At 45.2% G+C, this 20,904-nt stretch overlaps 1 protein-coding gene across 1 annotated transcript in view; it reads right to left on the reverse strand.

Annotated features, from left to right (window-relative positions):
• VANGL1 (VANGL planar cell polarity protein 1) overlaps positions 1-14,342 on the reverse strand; it is a 72,943-nt gene extending 58,601 nt beyond the window's left edge. The window contains exons 1-2 of the mRNA XM_049880002.1: positions 14,204-14,342; positions 1,875-2,071 (exon numbers count right to left, since the gene is read on the reverse strand). Coding sequence (XP_049735959.1) covers positions 1,875-1,945 — 71 coding nt within the window. The 5' untranslated portion in view covers positions 1,946-2,071; positions 14,204-14,342. The remainder of the gene's footprint in view (positions 1-1,874; positions 2,072-14,203) is intronic.
• Positions 14,343-20,904: the final 6,562 nt, after the last annotated feature.

Below are 20,904 nucleotides of genomic sequence, written 5' to 3' on the forward strand. Positions count from 1 at the left end.
TCCTCACTAGAAAGCCTTGCCTGGGCTCCAGCATAAGCTCGATTACATCTTCTCAAATTTTTATAAGAGCACTATATACAAATTTAGAAAATAATGACAGTTTAAAGCAAAACCACCCATAATCCCATATTCAGAGTTATGGTCAATATGTTGATATTCATCTTATCATATACATATACATGATAAGATGAATATCAACATACAAGACTTTGTACATTATAATAGGCATATATAAAAAATACATATAACACATACATATGTTTTATATACATATATATATATATATATAATCATATATAACATTGGAAATCCTGGTGGGGTAGTGGTTAAAAACTAGGGCTGCTAACCAAAAGGTCAGCAGTCCGAATCCACCAGGCACTCCCTGGAAACTCTATGGGGCAGCTCTGTTCTGTCCTATAGGGTTGCTATGGGTCAGAATCAACTCTACGGCAGTGGGTTTTTGTTTTTGTTTTTTTTTAATATATATAACATTATAACTATTATAATGTACAAAGTCTTGAATCCTGTTTTTCATAAGATGGTCTCAGGACATTTTCTCACATCATCAAATAACCCTTGAAAACTCTTCCTTTACACTCATTTATTCCATTTTTTTAATTACAAAAAAAAAAAAATACGACCTTATAAAAAACTGAACCAGTACAGAAATAGGGTCCAAAGTGAAAGTTTGGCCAGGCACCATCTTCTGCCAAGCCCCTTCCCTGTGGCTGACTACTCCAAGCAGTGTGGAGAAAACACTTCCACACCTCTTTCCGTTTGGGTACATCCATAGGGATGTGTAGATAAATAAATTAGACATACAGATCTTTTTGCTGTTTTACAAAACAAACCCTCACCCCACCACCCCACCCGCCATTCAACTGCTTGTAAAGGGCATGGCTCAGTAAGTGAATCCCCACTGAGCTGTGGCTACAGGGGTGCCAGGAGTGGCTTGATCCTTCCTTTTGGGCTGGGGCTGGCTCGTGCCTATGAACATGGTGTTAAAGTGCCAAAGCCATTAACAGCATTAATACACTGTCGACTCTGTCTGTATTAAATACTTTACATGGATAATCTCATACACGGTACTGCTCTCAACAACCCTGGAAGGTGAGCATTGCTGTACTCATTTCACAGATGAGGCCAGGTGAGTGGTAGCACTGAAGTTTCACCAACGGCAGGTCCTAACCCACATAGCACCACCTCTTCATTCATTCATTTGTTCCCTTCCTCCCCTACTCACCAAACATTCTACAGGCCTGCACTACAGTCAGCACGATATATACTAGTGCAGACGAGGGGGAATTTGGTTGCAAAGCTTTGATGGTCCCCATCACCCAGGGCAGCTTTTCAAAACCCAGGCCTGTTCACCAGGAAGACTCATCAGAGAGAAATAAGGCGGCAGGCCAATCCCACCAGTTCACTGTACCAGCCTCACCGCAAATGCATAACGGACGATGAGTCAGTAGCTTTGGGTGAAAAACAACAAATTGACATTCTTTTTTAAAACTTTCATTTGCATTCTTGGTAAAGCTTCGGGAGAGCTGTCATCTATGGGAAGTACTCAGAAAGGAAAAACATACCGACTACAGGCAGAAACTTTAATTTCAAATCAATTGTGAGAAATTAAGGTCATCAACTCTAATGGCAGCTATAAAACGTAAATTGGTGGTGTAGTTACTCCCAACGCGTGTTAAATGCCATTAAACTCAGCTTCTCACGCACCAATGGACTCGAACTTCCAGCCATCAGCAGCCCTGCAAGCTGGAACTGTTTTTTGTAAAAAGAGTTGAGAAAGCCTCAGCCAAGCAAATCACGGCCAATCTGCAAGTTTCCCCACAACAAAAAGCAGAACAATATAAAAGCTTACATACCCTTGTCTGTGAGATTTCTTCGAATGACTTGAATAGTAAGAATATCCAGAATATGTGGATTCGGTATCCATAGCAAAGGAGAACAAAGGACCAGGTACTGTTTCTCCTCAGAGATAGAGAACTTCGTCCACTAGACTTCTTAAACCACAAGGACCCTGGGAATTGGAGAAGGCACCACTCTTCAACAGGAACAAATTCTGGGAAGAGGAAAAAAGTATGTATCAATCTTCAAAGCCAATCTAAATGGGGCCAGAATATAAATGATGGTAGCAGTGTTCTGTACACAGCAACCTCTCTTCTGGGGTCTCCGTTATGAACAAATGACCGCGAGAGTGAAGCATCTGACTCTAAAGGCCCACTAGTGCAGGAGTGAGCTTCCCCAGGGGTCTGGGAGGGGGACAGGATGGGAGCTGAGCAAACCAATCCTGTCACAGCGGGAGGAAAATGGGAGGCAGCCAGCCCCTGCCCTTGTCCATTTCCTGGCCACAGCCTCACCCCTCACTGCCTCTGAGACTGCAGGATGGGACCCCCCACACGGACAGCCCTGGACACTGCCCAGCCACCCACTGCCCGTTTGCTGATTTGTAAAAACAATATCCGGAGAAGTACCTTTGTGGGATCTGGTCATAGTTTCCAAACCTGATGCTGCTGAGTAGATTCCTACTATAGTTTCCAAAAGCCAATTTTTTGAAAAATGAAGTGCTTAGTTCTTTGATCTGGGAATCCAAACTCCTGAGAATATATCTTAGAGGTCTCATCTCTTTTTCAAAGAACAACTATTAATGCTACAGAATCCCTGAGCTGCTAACTGAAAGGCTGGAGGTTCAAATCCACTCAGATGCACCTCAGAAGAAAGGCCTGGCAAAAATCAGCCACTGAAAACCCCATGGAACACAGTTCTACTCTGACACACATGGGGCCCGCTGAGTTGGAAATGACTTAACATCAACTAGTCATTTATCACCACGTTATAATAGTGAAAAACTAGAAACAATCTAAATGCCCCTAAAAAACAGAGGAACAGGTAAGAAAAACATGGTTCACCCACCCAAAGAAATACTATGCAGTTGTTTAAAATTATAATTATAATTATGAAGAATGGAAATTTTTATGATACAATGGTAAATAAAAGGAGGATACAAGATTGTAGACGCACCCTGAATCTATGTTATACTTACAGTCATATTAACAACTCTTTTGCAAGGATGAGGATTAGAAGAAAACATCAGAAAATGAAAGCAGGTTATTTTTTTGTGGCAGGATCTTGGGCTTTTCTCCCCATTTTCATTGGATATTGGTTTGCAATAAAAATAAATTGAAAATATTTCCAAGTACATTCGTTTCACCTGAGCCCCAAATACCTTTACTTCTAGAAAACTGAGATTCGCAAGTTCAGTTTCTCCCTGCACCCCACCTGGAAGCTGTGACCGCAAACACAACCAGTAGGATTAGCATGAAGAAAAAACAAAGAAGCTGCAAAATGCATGCTCCTGCCCCTGTGGGGAGGGAGACAAGTTTCCCTGAACCCGACAGGGACATGCAAAAAGTCTTGAGGAAATCAGGCCAGGACACTGACTGTGCCTGCAAATCACACCAACACAGCCTCCTCACCCTCCAATACCGGTTAGGATGAGTTTGCCCTTCCTGGTTCTTTCTGCCTGGAAGTGAGGAACATTCACTTACAAGGTCTGTGACCCAGGGCTAACTTCCCTGGTCCTGGACGTCTGACTCGTCATTTTGTTTCTCCTCTGCTCTCAGGAGCCCAAGGCCAGCAGTGCGGAGGGAGACCTGAGAGTACAATCTTGGATAAGCCACTTGCCTTCTTGAGCCTCAGTTTGTTCATTTGTAAAATGGGGATAAATCAACCAGCCATCATCCTCAGAGGGTTGACCTGAAGATATAAGGGCGTGTGGTATCCAGAGTTGGGTTCCAATCCTGTAATTTACTCACTTACTAGCTATGTGATCTCAGCCAAATTATTCAACCTCTCTGAACCTTCATCTGTAAAATGTGAATAACAGGGTTTTGGTGAGGATCAAAAGTTCAAACGACTGTGAAAGCAACCATACCTGCTCCAGAACATATTATCTTTGCAACACTTTCATTTAACAGCTGGATAAATGAAAATGGTGGCTATCAGTACTGTACTCCTTTGCCAGCTCCAAACCCTGAAGTTCTCCTTGTCTTTCTCAATAAGAGAAAGGTTTGGGAAAGAGTGAGGCAGAGAGCCAGTGTCTGTGCTGGCCTTCACAACATGAGGCTGGCAGTCAGCAGAGCTGGGCTCACATCTCAGTCTACAGCTTACTATCTGGCTGTGTACTTGAGCGGCTCAGTTTTCCCCCTGGAGCCTCAGGTTTCCTCATTTGTAAAATGGGAACAAGGCCACCTCCTTGGTAGGATTAAATGTGAGAACAAACACAGCAGGCATTTTTTAAAATGTCCCTTTTACTCTCAGACCTACCTCCACTTTCCTAGAAGACCTCAAGAGCTGGCTCATCTTTTTTCTCCCTACCTGGTCTCCCACCGCGTCCCCAGGCAACCTCAACAAGGGTACCAATGAACTTTCAGCATCTTAGATTCTCACTTCCTTTCTGTTCCTGGCTCTGCTGTTTCTTGGTCTGCTTCATACCTGGCAGATACCAACACGAAGAGGTACAGCCAAGATCTCCAGCCCTGCCTGCCCTGACCAGAGCCGCTTTCCCTGACTCGCCCTCTCCCAGTGCTGATACGCAGATTCTAAACTTCTTGGCCCAGACAAATGACTGCCCTCTTCCAGATTCATCATTAACCCTTCATAATTCCTACCCTTTTTGCTGCCTTCCAACCCCAACTTTTGTTTTTAATATTTACTTACAGTAGATCATACACCCATTCAACAATTTCTAAATGTACAGTTCAGTGCAACCCATAACTCGATTTCCCTTTCCATTCCAACTTCTAGCCAATTCCTTTTACTTCCGCACCTCCAGCTAAATGCTACTGTGGAGGCTGCTGTGGTAGGACCTGGGCTGGTCCTACCTTCCTGCTTTCTACCTGTGAGACCTCGGGGTAGACACTTACTTCTCTGAGCCTCTGTTTCTCTCCCCATAATATGAGGTCATTTAATACTATCTCTTTTTAGGGTTGTTATGAGGATTAAAAGAGACTCCCTATGTAAAGACTCTGGCACATGGTAACCGAGTGTCATCTCTCCACCTCCCCCGAACCAAGGGGATGTCATTCCTTGTCCTCATGAAAACCATGGCCATCCATTAAGGCAATTCCATGCACGTTCCTTAAAGGAAAGGCGTGGGTTTCCAAGTGCCCTCTGAGAAAAGGCTTTACTGAACTCCAACCACCCTTGTCTGGTCTCTCCCATAAGTCCTGCCTACCCTTGCCACTCCTTCCTCGTGGTCGTCACCTTGAACCCTCAACCTCAACACTCCACTGAAACAACTCTAGGTTGGCCAGAGAGTGCTGTGAGCCAAATCCAAAGGTCACATCCCTGTCCGCCTTCCCCTAGACCTCCTTATCCCATTGATTCATTGCATTAATAATAATCGACACAAGGCGAATCCCCAAAATGCAAAGATAATTCACATCCCCGCTTTGACTTCTCCGTCTCTGACAGCAGCCACCCATGTGGCATTTTCTCTCTCCTTCTGACCCTAACCATGCAGAGTTAGTCTTAATGAATGCCTGCACAACCTCCTTCTGTCTGCCAGCCACCCAAGGCTGGGGTCTTCACAAGTTAGGACTCTGTCCTTTAAATTAACTCCCAAATAGGTAGACACCAAGCCCAGCTGGCCCCCGCGGGCCCTGGTAGGTTTGATAACTTGCTAGAATGACTCACAGAAAGGGGTATACTCACTGTAACATTTTTAATATAACCACAAAAGGAGATACACAGGCAGGAACAGATTACTCAAGAAACAATACGCACTGGCCAGCTTGTGCTTACTAATCCGTAGTGCGCAATTTCACATCTCTGATGTGGTGAAACCCATGTGAAATTGTGCACTGCATATTAGTAAGTAAACACAAGTAAGCATGTGAGAACCTTGCTTACTGGTTAATTCACCCCTGTGCACAGGTGAGGTCTGGAAGGAGTTTTCCGCGTGGAGCTGCATGTGCCCAGGGACATGCTGGCCCTCCCACACGCGTCAGCAATCTGGAAGCGCAAAGGGAAGCTCCAAGGTCCAGGGTTCTATATAACAGTCATTGTGGCCTCAGTTGTGCCTGAATGCATAGTCACTGATAGTATAGTCACTGATCTCAACTGAATCACTGAATATGCATGACTGCATCATGGTGGGCAGGGGGAGGCCTTTTCCCTGAAGTTAGCTCCAGCTAAGTGTGGTCCTAGGGCTCCCACCTCATTTGCACAAGCTTAAGTGTCCCCTGGCTGTTTCAGAAAAACTAAGAGAACCTTGGATCGCTGAGGAATTCCAAAAGCTAATTTCAGAAACCAGAGACAAAAGGCCAAATCCAGTTCCTGGTCCCACATATTCACTCATCCACCCATGGGAGGGGCAGGGCAATGTTGCAGGCACAGAGGTCTCCGCAGCTGGCTACCATCCTATCTGATGACACTCATGCTACCTACCACTCCTGCTACTACTTCCCCATCACTTCTTCCTCCTGCCCCCATCAAGCTCTCTCTTAAGACTCAAAACTCACCCTGCAATTCTTCTCTATCTGTGGATTTACTATATTATAAGCTCCTTGGAGATAGGAACTATGGCTTACTGGATACTCTGAACATAGTAGGTACCCAACGAATACTTATGGAAAGAATAAATTCCAAATCTCTATTTCCTACTCAGATGCCTCTTGATGAACTTGGGATTACCATTACCTGCCACAACTGCTTCACAGTGTCTGGGCCTACCCTTCCCAAGTCCCTCCTCCAGGTCAATATAATCATTCTATAGATCTTATGGAGCCCTGGTGGTGCAGTGATTAAGAACTCAGCTGCTAACCAAAAGGTCAGCAGTTCAAATCCACAAGCCGCATTTTGGAAACCCTATGGGGAATTGACTTGTTTTTTAATCGATCTTATAAGGAGCCCTGGTGGTGCAATGGGTAAGCGCTTGGCTGCTAACCAAAAGGTCCATGGTTCAAGGCCAGCTTAGGGCTCCATGGGAAAAAGACCTGGCAATCTGCTCCCATATAGATTAAAAAAAAAAAACCCATTGCCTTTGAGTCAATTCTGACTCAAAGCAAGCCTACATGACAGAGTAGAATTGCCGCATAGGGTTCCAAGGAGCAAACTAGTGGATCTGAACTGCTGACCTGTTGGTTAGCTGCTGAGCTCTTACCCACTGCAACACCAGGACTCCCCCATATAGATTTAAAAAAAAATCCTATGGGGCAGTTCTACTCTGTCACATGGGGTCACTATAAGTCAAAAATTGACTCGACAGCACCTAACAATAACAGCATTGATCCTATAGATCCAACCCTGTGCCATTTTCAATACTCTCCTGGCCGCTTCACTCACACACTTAACCATCACTAAGTTCTGCCCAGCCTCAGGGATCCTCCTCTCATTCTCTCAGTTCAGCCACTTCCTCCAGGCTCCCATCAGTACAGGGCTGAGCTATTACAAAAGCCTCCAGGTTTCCTAATAGAATCCAATCTACGCGGAGCTAAGGCGCCTTCTACTAATTCACACCATGTCCGTCTATCAGAGCCATCAACTCTTGTCCAAGATCTGAGTGAGGATTAAGGTGGAGCAATAAGAGGCAAACTAATAAAACCCAGGTGAACTCATTTTAAAAGAGGGCTTGAGCCAAGGTAACAGCTTCCATACCATTAACAGAAAACACACCCTGAAGCTTATCACCTGGATGATATACTGACAAGATAGTCTCCCCTCCCCCTTTGTATACACAAGAAATTGACAGAACTCAGATAAGGTCAGAAGGGAGCCCTTATCAACAAAGATAATAAAGTAATGAAAAGGAGTCAGGTTCCCTGGGTAATAAACTGATATGTTGCTGCTGCCCTCAGAAGGAAGAAGCATATAAAGGTGTAAATGTGGACCTCAGAAGCTAAGTGTCTTTCATACTGACCCCTGACATGACCGGCACTGGGCTTGGCCCAGGGTGGGCAGCAGCCAGGGTGATCTTTTTAAATCACAAGACAGAGTTATTTCCCTATTTAAAATCAATTCTTCTATGATGTCCTGAAGCCCTGGCGGCACCACAGTTAAGATCTCCGCTGCTAACCAAAAGGTCAGCAGTTCAAATCTACCAGCCACTCCCTGGAAACCCTATTGGGCAGTTCTACTCTGTCCTATAGAGACGCTATGAGTCGGAATCGACTTGACAACAGGTAGGTAGGTATATGATGTCCCACTGCACTTCGAATAAAATACAGAATCTCTCATTTGGTCTGCAAGGCCCTGCCATCTCTCCAGCAACCTCCTCCTCCTCCTCCTACTCCAGTTCTTCTAAGTCCCCAGACTCTTTCCAGCGTGGGCGCCTGTGCAGAGTCCAGTATCTGCCTGATACTCTACACACACCCCACTTTGCCTAATTCCTACCACCCATCCCTCTCAGTTTCACTACTGCTTCTAACAGGCTGCCCTGATCCTCCAATCTAAATTTACACCCTTCCACACCACTTTTCCTTTATATCACAATCTCCAATGATATATTTATGTGTGCAGTTACTTAATGTTGGCTCCTGTAATAGACTGTAAGCTCCATGAGGGCAGGGACCACAGTTATTAGTCTCTCTAGTACCTAGAACAAAATCCACCACCACCACCAGCTGCTATGGCGTCAACCTCGACTCACGGCAACCTCCTGTGTGTCAGAGTAGAACTGAGCTCCATAGGGTTTTCAATGGCTACTTTTTCTTCTAAGACGTCTCTGGAAGACTTGAATCTCCAAACTTTTGGTTAGCAACCGAGTGCATCAACTGTTTGCCCCACCTAGGGACTCCTAGAACATTAAAAAAAACTAAACCCATTGCCGCTGAGTTGATTCTGGCTCATAGTGACCCTATAGGACTGGGTAGAACTGCCCCATAGGGTTTCCAAGGAACAGCTGGTGGGTTCGAACTGCCGACCTTTTGGTTAGCAGCTGAGCTCTTAACCACTGCACCACCAGGGCTTCCAGAACATAAAAGGGACTCAGTAAATGACTGTTGAATGAGTGAAAGGTTTTGTGGCAGCCCTCAGCACATGGAGGCCCTAGATTCACCATGGAAGAAAGGTTAGAGATTATTATCTACTTCAATTCCTTAATTTTATAGGTGAGGGAAAAGATGCAGAGAGAGTAGATTGATTCAGCAGGGACGTCAGAAGTACCAAGAGTGAAACTGCACTCATGGTTTGCATGGCAGCCTCATTCAGTGGTTCGAGTTTATATTACAGATTCGCTAAGTAAAAACCTGCAGCAGCCTCTCCCAGCCACCGCCCAAGGACACCCTGACCAGCTGCCTCCTCCTCCCTCTGCTGTCACCCACCCCTGCAGACCTACAGACATTGCCTGGGGGGCAGCCTGGAGCTTGTCAAACCACATCTCAGGCGAGCAAGACCACTGTGGACACAGGTGCACAGTACACTTCCATCTGAGTGACAGCATCTTAAATCCTGGAATTCCCAGGCAAAATGTCAGAAAGAACCTCCTTCACCGCCCTTTATTGAAAGCAAAGTGAACATCAGTGGCCTCAAATAGAATCTGCCCCTAAAGTCATGTTTGCTCATATAAAATATGACCAACTTTTACTCAAAAGAAAAACAGTCTTCAGAAAAATCATATGAGGGAAATAATATGTTACGGTAATGATAGTGGTAAACATGAGCTACCATTCACCAAAAGGAAATTATAAAAAACATCAGCAGCTCTGCCTAGAGCTATTTAAGTTTTTTAGTTCAGAGGGAGGAAAGTTACCTTGCAAAGCGTGCAGGACACGCTAAATTTAAGAAGTCGTTCAGCTCCCTCTCCAGCCGATATTTTCCCAAGGAAAGGTTCTGGTACAACTGTTTTTACATATGATCTGTACTGTGTACATTACTTTGAACTCTAGATTTTTATCATAGGTAGAATATTAAAAAGTTTATTGCATTTTGAAGCTAACCTTTTTCTCAAGGTACCCATTTTTAATTATATGGTACTCAAGGGGAAAATGACAGTTTAAATAATTTTGTTTAGAAATCAACTTTTCTCCTAGAGAATACAGGTTCTGGAATTAAGACTTGTTTTAGCTACTTTCAAGTCACCTCCTGCCCCCACCCGACTCATGGCAACCCAAGGGGATGGAACCGTTGCGCTCCACAAGGTTTTCATTGGCTGATTTCTCAGAAGTAGCTCAAATACTGGCTCAGGTACTTATCAGCTGTGATAAGAGCAAGTTACCTAACCTCTCTGTGACTCAGTTTCCTTAACTGTAACAACAATAATGTATTTTACCTACCATACAAGGTTGTGGTGAGTATTTAATAAGATAATTTTTTAAAATCACTTAGATGCCTGGCACACAAAATCAGCACTCAAAACTGTTAGCCATTATTATCATTCTGCAAAGTAAAATTTCTTTAGTCAGGAAGAAAACCTTTGTATCACAAGTAACATATGCACCATCTTAACTGAACAGAAGTATTTTTTGGCCTATGCCGGTTAATTTTCAAGGCTACCTTTAACTAATTACCATTGACTGAGGTTAAGTTACTTAGTGATTCCATTCTGTTCCTTGCAGGCCTTTTTTTTTTTTTTTTACTGTTCCTAGTTTATAAGTGAATGTCAGAGAGATCGGAGAAAACTGTGTTTTAGTGGGTTTATTTGGAGGACAATACAGTTGGAAGGCAGGGTACAGAGAAGTGAGGTAAGATCTCCAAAACATTCTGTCGAACCTGTGGCCTGTAAGGAAACCCTGGTGGTATAGTGGTTAAGTGCTATGACTGCCAACCAACGGGTCGGCAGTTCGAAACTGCCAGGCGCTCCTTGGAAACTCTATGAGACAGTTCTACTGTCCTATAGGGTCGCTATGAGTCGGAATCGACTCAACGGCACTGGGTTTGGTTTTGGTTTGGTGGCCTATAAACCATAAAACACTCATCCGAGTCACCAGTGTGGGGATCAGCAGGTCTGGTGGCATTTGTGACAAACCCAATGATTCTTTCATTACAACAGAGCTCTTACCAATGAATGATCCTGGGTCACTATCTGCAAAGAAAGAAAATGGCAACCTCACTTTACCTGTCTTGCCCATGATTTCAACACACCTTCCCAGAATAACTGCTCCTGGCTCAAGTCATTAATTACCTCGGGAGCACCTCCAGCAGCTGGGTGTGGATTTCTGTAGAGCTGTGTAATGGTTAACGTGTCTGCAGTTTTATGATGTATATTTGTTTCCAAGTGACCCCTTTCTCCCCTGCTAGATTTCTAAGCTTCAGAAAAAATAGATTTCATGAGGACTACCTCCTCTGTAAATCCCATGGTGCTGGGTCCAATGACCGCTCCATCTAATAAGTGAGAGTAAGAAGGATACTGATGGAGACTGAAGCAGCACAATGAGTGTGGGCGGACCTTTTCATCAGGCTTCAGGGATAGCAAGAGAGCTGCTGAAAACATGGTCCAGCCCCAAGTCCACTAAACCCTGCCTAGTCCACCTTACAGAAAATGCCCAAATCACACTTTACGCACAGCTTAGTCCCCCTAACCATAGCTAGTTCACTTTACAGAGATGATGGCTGTAACAGTCGGACAGTTTACAGTTATCGAGTGCTTTCTATGTGTTAGGCACTAGTTTAAGTCATTTGTATGTAATATTCCACTTAATTCTTAGAATAAGCCATTAAACCTGCCGCCACTGAGTACATTCCCACTCATAGTGAACATGTAGGACAGAGTAGAACTGCCTCATAGGATTTCCAAGGAGCGGATGGTGGATTCAAACTGCTGACCTTTTGGCTAGCAGCCGAGTTCTTAACTACTGAGCCACCAGGGTTCCCAGTAAGCTGTTTAAAAAAAGCTGTTTACAGAGGTAAAATATTATTCTCATGTTACAGTTAGGGAAACCAAGGTCACGCACCTCGTATGTGCGGGAGCTAGGCCTTGAACTCTGATAGTTTACCTCCAGAACCTGTGGGCTCTTGAGTACGGAAAATTTATAGCAATGCAGCAATTACCAGAATTGTTTATTTGCATAGGGGTAGGCAACAATCATAATTGTTCCTAGCCATACATAACCTCCAAAGAATTCCACAATTTCAAATCCTGCTCACAGGCTTGGTGTTCTAAGCATTGTGCAGTCTAAGGAGAAAAGAAATGAACCTGAAATGGTGCTAGCTCCTAAGGAGCTCAGAGCCCAAGTGTGAAGACAGTGGATTGAAACACAATGTGAAAAAGGCTCAACCCAAACAGCTGTTGAGATTTAGTGCAGCAAACAGTGTTTGTGTGTGTTGGGGGGAAGAAGAAGGGGCAGGGTGGACACCTTCTTTACTTAACACTTGTTTATTCTTCAATAGACAAGGGTGACATGGAATTGCTGCTTGGTAAGAAAACTTTAAATTTCCTTTATGGCTTCCATCCTATTGCTCAAACATGTGAGACAATAAAAATGCACTGCCTGGCAAGCAAGCAGTCCTTAAAAATATGCCATTCTCAAAAATTCTTGTCCCATTTTACTTACAAATTAAGTCGCAACCAGTCACACTGCCAACACTGTTACCAGCTCACAGTGAAAATTTCACACTAGGTGTTTTCACTAATTATGGAAAGACATATTATGGAATGCTAGATGTTCACGGATTGGTAAAGTGTGTTATTTCTTTGAACTGTAGAATAAAACAGTTTCCTCCCACAAATCAAAGCCCCCAACTATATGACATTGATTTAATTCAACTCTAAAAACTCTAATTAGTGGTTACATAAAACGGCTAACGAGGTCTCCCTCATTCAGACAGTTTCTGCCATCTCACTTAAACAGCCCAGGAGCCCTATAATCAAACAACCCACCCACTGAAAGGAGAATACTAATTAGCATTGTTGATTGGTGACACAAGTTGCAATATTTTTTCAGTAACCCTGTAAAATTTATAAACATGTCAGCGAAAATGCCCGATTTCTTTACAGCTTGCTAGCTTTTGGAATAAGTGTCTAAAAATACATGCCTTTCCAACCACAGCCCCGACCAGGGTTTTAACAAAATGCACATGCCATCCTCAAGACCATCATAATAGTGCGGTTTAAGGATCTGCTTCCCAAAGGTCACAGCCTTGAAAACCCACACGGGGTCGCCAGGAATCGGAATCGGAATCGGAATCGGCTGGACAGCAACTAACAACAAACGGCAACAAAACGCCTGTTAACAAGCAGCTAAACGAGCTCACAACACGCTTGAGGCGTGGGTTTTATAACTCAGGTTTGGCGATGTGAAAAGTGAGAAACAAGACTTCCCAGCTCCGAGTCTCACCAGCTCCTCACCGAGCCGCCAGGCCGCGCGGCTCCGCCCCACTCCAGCCTCCACCACCGACGCGTTTAAATTTTTATAAAGCTTCACACTTCTCTGGGCGCAATGCTTGGGGGGCAGTTCAAAGACTGCAGGAGGAAATCAGGTCCCACCCGTGGTTAAAGCTGCCTGGCGTGGAGAGGTTTCCTCAAACAGGGACATTTCGGGGCAGGCTTGCCGGACGCTTTCTGCTCCGCCACGGCGTTTTTGAAAGTAAACTCCTACCTGCCTGTTGCGCTCTCCCATGCGCAACCCGACGCACCCCCCAGCCTTCAGAGCCGGCTCAATTTGGAAAACGAAGTGGGAACACAGGCCAGCTCTGTCTCGGTTTCTGGCGAAGGGCCACGCAGCCCCCGGGCGCTGGCGATTAACCCGGGTCGAGCCCCGCAGCGGGGTGGGGACAACGGTGCTCCGGCCGAGCGCAGGGGCAGCCCGGCCCCCGCCCCGCAGCGGCAGATAAAGGCGCTCCGGGCCCCTCCAGGAACGCTCGGCCACTCCCTGCCGGCCGGCCAGCCGCACGACCGGAGCCCCAGAACGCACACGCCCGAGGGGCGCACCCCAAATCCAGGCGTTGGAAAGGAATCCTGGGGCCCGAGGAAGTGGGGTGCGGCCGAAAGCGCAAGCAAGGAGCAGGAGGGGCGCATCATGCCGAGGTGGAAAAGGAGTGGGGTCCAGGGAAGCGCGAGACGGTGGTGCGGACCTCAGGAGGGGAGGGGGCTCCCGGCCAGCGGTGTGAGGGCGGTGAACCCGGGATCTGAGTCCGGGGGGTGCGGGAGGAGGGCGCAGGGGTACGCGAGCTCCAGGTGGGGGCGTCTCCCTGCGGGAGGTCTGCACCCGGCGTCCGCCGCTCGGGGCCGCTGCACCCGGCCTCTCTCGGGACTCACCTCTGCGCCGGCGGTGCGGGCTCCGCGGCCCGAGGTCTCGGCTCACAGCAGCCCCGGCTCTGCGGCCTGCGTTGGGCTCCGGTAGAGGCAGAGCCCCGCCGCCGCTGCTGCACTGCTGCTTTCCGCTTCCTGTCCCGGCGCCGCCCCGCAGCTCGAGCCCAGCCCTGAAGCCCGGCGCGGCCGCGAGCCAAGAGCAGCGAGCGCTGCCGCCCCAGCCGCGGGTCCGGCCCACCTGCAGCGGAGGGTGGGGCCCCGCCTGCGTCTCCCCCTGCACCGACACTCTCTGGACGCGCGCGCACACACAGATGCGCGCAGAGTCACAGTCACATACACACAAGACCCAGGGACTGACCCTCCCACCCACCACCACACACACACATACACACTCAAGTGATGACCCTTTTCTGGGACACACGCACACACAAACACACTCGTACTAACACATGGCCCAGGGATTCACCCCCCCAACTCAGCACCCTAACATACTGCACCCTGAAGCTCACACACATACGCACTTTCACACATAGATGTGCATGCACCCTCACACTCATACACATACATGGCCCGGGGACTGACCCTCTCTTGGTGCCCTAACACACACAGATACTTTCATTCATACATGGCCTACGGACTGATCCCCACCCACCCGGTGCTCCAGCCTCAAAGGCACACACCTTCGCATGCACACACAACCCAAGCCAGCTTGTCCCACCTGTACCCCAACACACACATTGACGTGACCCAGGGTGTTACTCCCACCTCACGCTAATACCCTCACCACACACTCACTTATACACATGCACACAGTCCAGTAACGGACCCTCTCCTGACAGACACACACGTACACTAAGTATGTCATAAGCACATGCCCCACAGATTGACCACACCCAGCATCCCAACATGCTTGTACCCTCAAGTTCTCACACACATGCGTACACACACATACCCCCCCTCAAGGTGCACAAACTTCAAGCCCATTTGCCCTCACCGGAGTCCCATTCACATGACCCAGGGCCAAATCCGCATACACACACTCTTACACACATACGAAGAACTGACCCACAAATATCTGCACACACCCATCCTCAACCCATTTACACACTCACTCACACAGACTCACACAGAGCCTAGGATACCAGAACCCCACATATGACCCCACAAATAACCACACACACTCAGACCCCCTACCTGGCAACCACAGCCAGCCACCACAGCCAACCCTCTTCCTCCTCCTCCCCTGACTGACCCCCTTTAGACACTGCCCCTCCCTCCACAGTCCCCAGTGTCTGAAAAAACTGCTAGAGGAGCATATCTCTGAAGGCAAGCAGCCCTGGGTTTGAATCCCTCTGAAGGTAGGTAACCTGGGTTCAAGTCCTAATTCAACCAGGTCTGTTTACCTCTTTGAGCCATTGTTTCTGTCTATAAACCCAAAAAAAAAAAAAAAAAAAAACTCATTGCCATCAAGTCGATCCCAACTTTTAAAAAAAAATTTTTTTTTTTTATAGGACAGAGCAGAATTGCCTCATAGGGTTTCCAAGGAGCAACTGGTGGATTCCAACTGCTGACCTTTTTGGTTAGCAGCTGAACTCTTAACCACTACACCACCAGGGTTTCCTCTGCCTGTAAAGTGGAGAGGATATAATGCCAACCTTGCAGGATTGTGGTGAGAATTATGGAAAGTGGCTGGTGCCTAGAAGGCACTGAACAATTGGCAACTATTGTCATGAGTATCTGCACTCTTCACACTTGGTTGTCTGTTAAGCCTGTGTGAAGAGTCTTGTGTGGGTAGGGTTTAGAGATCCATGTGGAGAGTTCTGTCTGGCTGGGTCTCAAAGCTGCCTACAGGACAGAATTCTCAAGTGAGAGTGGTATATAATGAAGTGCTGAATTTTTCAGGGTCATGTACAAGAGCATGGTGGGGAGTCAGGGTGGGAAAACACACCCCTCCAACTACCCTTAATCAGAGATCTCTAACCCCACAGAGAGCCAGCTCCCTGAAGGTAAAGCTAGTTGTCTACACTCCCTCCCAAGTCAGTGCTCAGGAGGAGAATGTAGACCTTTATTAAAACGTCTCTTTCATCTTTAAAGGAGCCCTGGTGGTGCAGTGGTGAAAGCATTCGGCTGCTATGCGAAAGGTCCGTGGTTGGAACCCACTAGTCACTCTGCAGGAGAAATATGTGGCAGTCTGCTTCCATAAAGAATTACAGCCTTGGAAACCCTATGGGGGCAGGTCTCCTCTGTCCTATAGGGTTGCTCTGAGTTGGGGTCCACTCGACGGCAGCGGTTTTGGATTTTGGTTTCGTCTTTAAAATGAAGACCCTTCAAAATTAATACAGGCCTGGGATTCCCTGAACTCTTCAGTGATGCCCCTATAAGAGTTCCAGTGTGATGTACAGATCTTTGATGAATTTGCACGGAAAGTAATTCTAATTCATCTCACTTTATTATGTTAGCTACCTGGCTATATAGGGCATTTGTGGCCGAGACGGGTAGTGCAAAATAAAATCTTATTTTAAAATAATAAATTCGCCATTAAATGCCATTCACTCTTTTTGTCTATCCAACAATGTTAAGTATTCAAGCCTAAAAGGTAAGTGTTGGACAATGTCTTACAAACTGAATAACAATCTGTATAACCTGAAAGCCTGCCCTGGCCCACATTGCCTATCACAGAACGGGTCACCTCATTTTGGGCTTCAGTGAGCAGGCTCATTTAGCTTTCAGCTAAATTAGAGTCCTCCAGCTTAGCCTTTTTTTTTTAGTATATGTAATATTGTGGGCTCCATCTGCCACTCCTTTCTCTCACTTATCCATTTATTCCAAACTCAAGTGGGGAAGCGGGGTACTATGTATTGAGTCCTCTCAAGCCTCCAACATGACTGTATGTTCCACAAACACATGCATATGTTTCTCCCTCCCTGCCCATCCTCACAGCTTTCCCAATCCCTGGAAAGCCACCCACTAAAATTCTTTCTGTCTACCAAAACCCAACTTAAATGCCATCTCTTACACCAAGCCTTCTCCAGTTCTTCAAACCCAAAAGTGGTCTCTTTGCCCTACTTGAATTCCCATAGCACGCTGCATTTTGTGCTTGCTTTTTTTAAAATTAAAGATTGAAAAGGATTATTTATTATGTAAAATACCTAGAAAATGAATGGTTTGGGGAAATAACATCTTTATCAAAAAAAGAGAGATGAGAGGATTTTCTATTACCATAAAGCTTTCTGCGACCCTCATCTCCTTTCATCTATAAATCAGAACCAAAAACACATGCAGCCACCTGGAGGAAAAGGCACTCAAGAATAACAAATTAAGGTTTCTCTTCTCTGCATAATTATGAAGCCGTGTGAATATTCCTCAAGATACAACCAGAAAGATATTATGCATAAAGTTCGTTGAAGGACTCTGCAACTAAGAATCACATTTAATTGATATGTGACCTATGCAAATTCCATTTTCAAAGGGCTCCTATGAAGTTTAGGGCTTCTAAATTAGAAATCTGAGTTCATGATTTTCTAATTTCCCCCTGCATTTTATAACAGTTACGATTTATGTGTCACTGACTTTTGTAGTTAACAGTGACTCTGTTCTTTTGGCTTTCTAGCTAAATTATACCTTGTGTGTGTGTGCTTTAGGTGAAACTTTACAGAGCAGATGAGTTTCTCATTCAACAATTTATACACAAATTGTTTTGTGACATTGGTTAGAATCCTCAGTGTGTCAACACTCTCCCCTTCCACACCCCAATTCCCTATTTCCATCCATCTGTTTTTCCAGTCCCTTCCTGCCTTCTCGTCATTGCTTTTGGGCGGGTGTTGCCCTTTGGGTCTCGTATACGTGATTGAACTAAGAAGCATGTTCCTCATGTGTGTTATTGTTTGTTTTATAGACCTGTCTAATCTTTGTCTGAAGTGTGAACTTTCGGAGTGGCTTCAGTTCTGAGTTAAAAGAGCGTCCCAGTGGCCATAGTCTCAGAGGTTCTTCCAGTCTCCATCAGACCAGTAAGTCTGGTCTTTTTTTGTGTGTGTGTATGTGAATTTGAATTTTGTTCTACATTTTTCTCCCACTCTGTCCTGGACCCCTGTCAGAGCAGTTGCTAGGTGGTAGCTGGGCACCATCTAGTTCTTTTGGGCTCAGGCAGATGGAGGCTGTGGTGCTTGTGGTCCGTTAGTCCTTTGGACTAATATTTCCCTTGTGTCTTTGGTTTTCTTCATTCTCCTTTGATCCACATGGGATGGGACCAGTAGATGTATCTTAGATGGCTGCTCACAAGCTTTTAAGACTCCAGATGCTACTCACCAAAATTGGATGTAGACCATTTTCTTTATGAACTTTGTTGTGCCAGTTGACCTAAATGACCCGCATGTGCTCACTTTTTTACCTTGTCTTAGTTATTTGCACCTTACCTCCTCAATAATCTGGAAATGCTGTGTCTTATTTATTTATTTTCTATCACAGAACTTTCTATATAGTAGTTGCTTTAAAAAATATCTAGCAAATGGGTGAATGACTATATCTTACCTTTGGGAAGTTAATAATCTAAGCAAATGGGTGAATGACTATATCTTACCTTTGGGAAGTTAATAATCTAAGCAGAGAACAATCTAATTGAAAAGACAAACCTATGCACAAAAAGTACCTAACAATGAAAGATAACATATAAAATGTGAAATGTACTCAGGGCACACTTTTTACTAAGTCACTTATCCAACCTCAAGAATCCTGAATGCACCCAAAATGTGCATTAAGTGAGAAAAGCCTCTAATCAACAAAATGTTTTTATTTTAGCTGCTGTTGAGTTGGTTTCCAATTCATGGCAACCCAATGCACAGTGGAACAAAACAGTGCCCTGTCCTGCTCCATCCCTGTGATTCATTATGGATCGGACCCTTGTGATTCATAGAATTTTCACTGGCTGATTTTCAGATGTTGATTGCCAGGCCTTTCCTCCTAGATTAACAAAATAACAGAAAAAAAAAATTGCTATCCAGTGGACTCTAACTCGTGGCAACCCCACGTGTATGTCAGAGTACAACTAAGCTCCATAGGGCTCTCAATAGCTGATTTTTCAGAAGTAGATCACCAGGCCTTTTTTGCAAGGCACCTCTGGTTGGACTTGGAACTTCCAGCTTTTCAGGTAGCAGCCTAAAGCTTACAGACTTTATAACTAGGAGAATCTTTCAGGCGCTCCCTTAGCTCCCTTAAAATTCCCTTAGATACTGTTTAATCTCAGTTTACATTGTTGCAGGAAAGTTGTTGAAAACAAAACCTACTACCAACCATGAAAAACAAAAAGCAAACCTGTTGCCAGTGAGCCCATTCACCCTCATAGTGACCCTATACGACAGAGTAGAGTTGCCCCATAGGATTGCCAAGGAACAGCTGGTGGCATCGAACTGCCAATCTTTTGGTTAGCAGCTGAAGTTTTAACCACTGCACCACCAGGGCTCCAACCAGGAAAACCTCTCCACAAAAATAGAAAAGGAAGAAAAGTTTTACTATTGAATAAGCATTAAACCAGAATAGGAGGCAGCACAGGCAACCTATTAAAGAGATTGCAAAGACAGAAAGGAAACTTACCCCTTATATAGCTAACTGGATATAACCCATTACTCTTCTGTTTTCAAGATAATATTGTTAGTTTTCCAGTATCTTTCTAAAAAATCCTGGCAGGAGGTAATTTGCAATTTGGGGCTGGGCCATCTGAGGCCCTGCTAATCTGCTTCCTGTTAAGTGGAAGGTAGGGGAAGATGACCTGAAGTTATATTTCAAAGAGGTAGCTGTGAGATCCTTGAGGAGGCATTTTAGAGTTAAACACTTTTTTTTTTTCTTTTTTTACAGTTACAAGTTCCGTAAGTGAGTTCTGAAAGAACAGGGGAGGATAGGAGTCTCTTCCCTTATTTTCAACAGGGAGAATTAAAGCCTCTTCTTTTCTATTTGTATTTTTCCTTACAACATACAGTTCTAATAAACATCATCATCTGATTCCTAAACCCACTGTAGATTAGAAACAACACATTAAAGGAGAATCAAGGAATCACCTCAGGGAGCCGGCAGGGACTGCAAAGGGGGCCGCTGGGAAGATTGCTTCATTCCAAACCTCATGCCTTTCCTTTTACCTGCTCCTCCTCTAGGCACACTGCCACATTACGGAGAAACAGTTAGTGTCCATCCTGATGACCCTGAGTTGTAAAAGGTTAGATGAATATTCTGTATTTAAAAAACAAAACAAAACATTGCTGTCTAGTGGATTCTGACTCAGAGTGAGTCTGGAGGACAGAGTAGAACTGCCCCATAGGGTTTCAACGAGTGCCTGGTGGATTCAAACTGCCAAACTTTTGATTTGCAGCCATAGCTCTTAACCACTAAGCCACCAAGGTTCCTGGATATTCTGTATACAGTACTGTATTTAAGGAAACAGGGAAAGTGTTGTTAAAAAAATAACCAAAATTTGAACATAAGGTTTATTCTGAGCAGTTATTCTATATGCATATAGGAAGACCATTTTGATTCCAGGAAAAATGAATGGCTCAAAGAAACTAGTTATAAAGAGGGAGAAATCGAGATCAACCACTGGCTGTCTTAACAGGATTGATTGCATCTGCCTTCTCCCTTTACTGAGGTCAACTGATACCAGGTTAGTTCTGGCCTGGCTGCTCATAATTTGGCCTCCCACCCACCTGCAGCCCTGAGGCTTTTTT

Source organism: Elephas maximus, chromosome 3 (assembly GCF_024166365.1).
Source record: "Elephas maximus indicus isolate mEleMax1 chromosome 3, mEleMax1 primary haplotype, whole genome shotgun sequence".
NCBI lineage: Eukaryota > Metazoa > Chordata > Mammalia > Proboscidea > Elephantidae > Elephas > Elephas maximus.